This window comes from Malaclemys terrapin, chromosome 6 (genome assembly GCF_027887155.1).
Source record: "Malaclemys terrapin pileata isolate rMalTer1 chromosome 6, rMalTer1.hap1, whole genome shotgun sequence".
NCBI lineage: Eukaryota > Metazoa > Chordata > Testudines > Emydidae > Malaclemys > Malaclemys terrapin.
In genome coordinates, this window is record NC_071510.1 from 73155831 (window position 1) to 73161258 (window position 5428).

A 5428-nucleotide genomic window follows, 5' to 3' on the forward strand; every position below is an offset into this window, starting at 1 on the left:
TTCCATTTCATTTTACCCTGATAATCAGTGATAATTTGATTGGGGAAGGCATCTGTTTAAAAACTGGTGTCCCTCAACAGAAGTTTATTAGAGACCAGTATTAATTTGGACATGATGATCCACTATTGCCTACACCAGAAAATGTATCTCATATATAGGGTAGGGATATTATATATATATATATATATAAGGTAACCCTGTTGAATTCAAAGAGCTTTCAGATTACTGATATGTCTTCTAGTGCTGATACAATACTGCTTCAGTTTGGTGCAAGGCGCTAGGTTAATTTCACATGCTGAACAAAATTTGTTTTTATGCGGTGCCTTCAATACTAGAAGTATCTCAGTGCAAAGTAAATAATTAAACTTGTTGCCATGCAGTCACTATGTACAAAAACAAAGATATTCTATTGTGCTTTCAACAATAGTTCACACATGCTGTTGATTTTAAGGGGCTGATCCTTCAAGATACTGGGTGCTTCTTGTGGGGCACTGAGTGCCCTCAAACCTGTGACTAAAGGCAAGGGTTGCTGGCTACAACACCTAATGAGATGCTCAACACGTTGCAGAATCAAGCCTAAAACCTATACTATTGAGAGTGAGAATATTGTCCAGCACGCAGGGCCATGGAATGTCTAGCTTCCAGCTGCATGTCCATATGCCTTTCATTAATGTATTACACCCTTTAATGTGATTAGGGTCAATTTTGTTTCTTTATGACACCAAATCTACACTGTTTTACTCGTCTTAAAAGAGCAAAGGTGCTGCTTTTGAAGATTTCCATCAGTAATCAATGTGCTTTCATTCTGCAGGAGCTGATGATAGTCTTTCAGCTGCTGCATTGGAATGGAAGCCTTAAAGCCCTACGTGAAACAAAGTGCTCCCGTCAGGTAAGATATTACAATAAGCTCACACTTAGTGACTGGTTGTTTTTTTTATATATATATATATATCTGAGATCGAGGGATTCAGAGAAGCAAAAACAAATTTGTGCATAGGTGACAGTTGGAAGAAATTGCTGTTCTAAATCATCTCTTGTAATGACCAAACAACAGTCTATTTTGATATAACTAAGGTAAAAGAAAACAAACCTAGGCATAACTATTAGCCTCCTTTGTTTTAATTCTTCTTCTTCTTCAATTATTTAAAGTTTGAGCTTACCCTTCCCATTTTAAGTCCCGAAGTATAATTTATATGGATGCTCCATTTACATTTAGTCCCCAAGTACATACTGTAACATCTATAAATAAAAATATTTTCATGGCTTTTAATTTTTTTATTAAGTGTTCTTTTTCAACAAAACACCTTCTCCTGCAGTGCCTGAAATCCAAACCCTGCAGCACCAAGAAAGTGAAACTGACTCTAAACAAAACTGACCACTGAAAAGTAAAGTTCTTGAACAGATTTATGTCCCTCGCATTTATCTGTTGCCATTTGTTGTCTAGTTACCAATTGACAAAGATGGAAAATAAATAAGCAGAAAATTTACTGAAATAAACTATACTCTAAACTTCTTATTCTCAACTTCCATTTTTGTGAAAATACTTGGAAATGTATCAGGTTAAATGCTTACATCTTAAAGATAATTCATGCGTCTTATAGAGTATGTTGTCCAAAGGGGGAAAAACTCACTTTCAGGCATCTGTTAAAAAAGTTACTTTTCAAAGTGTACTTACAAATATTAACTGTGCTATGAAGAACCTTAAAAGTGTTGGTACACAAATATACTTTCTACTTACAACATTCCTTCTGGAATCACAGGTGACTGAGGGTAGGTCTACGCTACAGGGCTAAGTCAACCTACGTGACACAACTCCAGCTATATTATTCACCTTAGGTCGACTTATTCCGGTGTCTGCACAGCGCTGGGTCGACAGGAGAGTTCTCCTGTTGAGTTACCTTATGCTTCTTGTTCCAGTGGAGTCGACAGGAGAGTAATTGGTGGTCAATTTAGCCGGTCTTCACTAGACCCGCTAAATCGGCCCCCGGTGGATCAATCGCTGCACGTTGATCCCCCGGTAAGTCTCCTGAGGCGGTCTAATTTCCTCTTCTAAAAATATAGTACTCACTCAACGTTACGCACTAAACAGTTGCTGTGTGTCATCCCACATGGGGCTGGATTTCAGTAGTGGTTGATGCGATCTCAGTGCAGAGTCTGTATATCTGTTTCAGACCCTGATCTGAAAAGAGCATTCACAAGTACAGAGCCTTATCTGTTTGTAGGTCATTACACACATAGGCACCAATCCTACCAATATTTATTTGTGTTTAGCTTTTCTCTCACACACACACACACACTCACACACTCTCTCTCTCTCTCTCACCCTCCCCACTCAGGTTAAGAAGTAAGAGCCCATAAAGTTGAGCATACACATAAATCTTTGCAGGATTGAGACCTATATTTGTAAAGAGCTTTGAGAGTCTTCATAGTGAATGATGCAATAAACTGTAAAATGCTATATTGCTTGCACAAGAATTCCTTCAAAATCTAAATGGCATGTTTTATTATTTGTAAATTATATGATTATAAATTCTCATTTATTTATTTTTAAAAAATAAGGATTGTTTTAAAAAATTAAGGATTATATTAAATGTCCTAAATTTACAATTAAGATTAGGATGTTAAATTTTTCATCATTAGATTTATGATCACATTAGCTTCTTGAGCTAGTTGTGTTTGACGGATACAAATTTGCTGATATACTCTGGAATATCATATTGGCTAAAATTCCAGAACAGAATCTAAGAAGTTCTGCTAGAGCCTGTTTGACTAAAAGAAGAATCTTTGTTAATAATTTTTCTGTTGTGAATTTCTTGGGTAATAGGAAGTAATTTCCTATTATTCCCAGTATTCTTTAGATGAAAGGATGAGAAGTCATATGGCCCTGGACTGGATTATGAAGGAGCAAGAATCTCCAGGAATTATTTCCCAAGAGTTACAAGTGGCACTGCGAGAGCTGGAGGAAGCCAGGAAAGCTGGACAAGAATTGCGGTTTTACAAAGAAAAGAAGGAAATACTGAGTTTAGCACTAAGCCAGATCTACAGCGACCAAGTTACCTCATCCTCAAATGATGATCAAATGGGCCTGACCCTAAGTGGCTATCACTAGCATAACCTAGTCTATTAAGTGATATATGAATGGTATATTACAGCTAACTTGAATGGGAAATTGCTGCAGAAAACTTTAGTGCAGATTAGTGATGGACAGTGTTGATCAGAACAAAGTCTTTCTCACCAAGAGAATTTAGTACAGAGATGAGGAAAATATTTGGTCACAGGGTTCATACAGACCTAATCAAAAAAGCTAGAGATTACTAGTACTACCCTGTTTCCCCGAAAATAAGACAGTGTCTTATATTAATTTTTGCTCCCAAAGATGCGCTAGGTCTTATTTTCAGGGGATGTCTTATTTTTCAGAAATGAAAAATGCCTTATTATCGGTGGATGCCTTATTATCGGGGGGATGCCTTATATTACAACGAGAGGCAAAACTGTAAGTAGGCCTTATTTTCGGAGGATGTCTTATTTTCGGGGAAACAGGGTAGGTGATGTGAAAGACTATAGTTTATGCATAGGGGCTCATTATGCTCACAAACTCTTGTATACCATTCTGGTTTCCTATTGACAATGCAAGCAAATAGTATTGCTGAAGGCCATGTAGTTTATTTTCTCAAAGTTACTGTAGAAAGATTCTTCCAGTAGCACAAACTGTAAAAAAAAAAAAAAAAAAAAAAAAAATTTATAAACAGCTTTTCTGCGAAAGCCTCACTGCATTTACAACTGCAAACCAGTACAAGACTTTTGACCTTGTGCCTAATGATAGTTTGGGTACCAGAGCAGTGACACCATGGCAACACTGGCTTGAGCTCATGCTACCTGAGTAGGGTTCTGGATGGGCTTGTACAGCCTGTGCTGAAGCCCATGCTGCCACAGCTTCAATGCTCTGGTACCAGAACTAGCTAGATTGCAAAAATGCAAGCAAAGAAAAGCCAACAAATATTAGAGTGGATTGACTTACTTATCCTTGATTGAATTACTTATGTAAAATGTAGTGTGACTAATTGATTGTCAGGTGTTAGAGTATTATTATAAATATCAGTAGCTTATTTTGTAATAAGGTTTTTAAAATCTGCAACTAAATATTTAACCATCAAGAGCCTAATTCTGTAGTCCTTTCTCAAGCAAAATCAGCTGACTGGGAGTTTTTTCAATTAATTGAACTGACTTAAATTAAAAAGAAGAACAGGAGTACTTGTGGCACCTTAGAGACTAACAAATTTATTAGAGCATAAGCTTTCGTGGACTACAGCCCACTTCTTCGGATGCATATAGAATGGAACATATAATGAGGAGATATATATACACACATACAGAGAGCATAAACAGGTGGGAGTTGTCTTACCAACTCTGAGAGGCCAATTAATTAAGAGAAAGGAAAAACAAAAAAAAACAAAAAAAAACTTTTGAAGTGATAATCAAGCTAGCCGAGTACAGACAGTGTGATAAGAAGTGTGAGAGTACTTACAAGGGGAGATAGTCAACGTTCGTTGACTATCTCCCCTTGTAAGTACTCTCACACTTCTTATCACACTGTCTGTACTCGGCTAGCTTGATTATCACTTCAAAAGTTTTTTTTTTTTTTTTTTTTTTTCTTTCTCTTAATTAATTGGCCTCTCAGAGTTGGTAAGACAACTCCCACCTGTTTATGCTCTCTGTATGTGTGTATATATATCTCCTCATTATATGTTCCATTCTATATGCATCCGAAGAAGTGGGCTGTAGTCCACGAAAGCTTATGCTCTAATAAATTTGTTAGTCTCTAAGGTGCCACAAGTACTCCTGTTCTTCTTTTTGCGGATACAGACTAACACGGCTGTTACTCTGAAACTTGACTTAAATTAGTGTTTTTCTTGTGTAAGAAGTGCAGGTCCAATCTAGAACTCCCAGTGTTATGAAAATATGGCCATTAAATGTCATGTATTTCAATGTAGAGAAATGAATACTTTGAAACAAAACTGCCTCATTCTTTTACCATCCAAAATAAAGTTAGGGTCCAGGAAGGTAGCCACCTGTGAAGCGAAAGAGGAAACCAGGAATTGTGCAAAAAGAATGATAGAACTGCTTCTGGAAAACCATTCACCTTACTAGTGGTGATGGAAGCATGGTGAAGTAAAACATAGCTTGTCAAGATTATTTTCTCTGAGGATAAGATGTCAATTGTCTTCAAGCTTTTTTTGTGCAGTGACTGTATCTTAGTCTGTTTGTATGTTGGGGTCTGTTCTCAGAGGGCCTCTAGGAACTACCATAATATACACAATAAATGAAAAAAATTAGCAAATATTTGTCAGGTTTCCAAGATTTCTGGTAGAAGTTATTTAGTAAGGAGCAGTTTCTTCTGGCAAGGAAAGAAACACTACAATTTTCTCAA

The 5428-nt window shown here is 36.8% G+C and overlaps 1 protein-coding gene across 2 annotated transcripts in view; it reads left to right on the forward strand.

Moving 5' to 3' along the window:
• Positions 1–3717, forward strand: part of LIX1 (limb and CNS expressed 1) — a 45111-nt gene extending 41394 nt beyond the window's left edge. For both annotated transcript variants that reach the window (XM_054032975.1, XM_054032976.1), the window contains 2 exons: positions 812–889; positions 2825–3717. In XM_054032975.1, coding sequence (XP_053888950.1) covers positions 812–889; positions 2825–3109 — 363 coding nt within the window. In that variant the 3' untranslated portion in view covers positions 3110–3717. The remainder of the gene's footprint in view (positions 1–811; positions 890–2824) is intronic.
• Positions 3718–5428: the final 1711 nt, after the last annotated feature.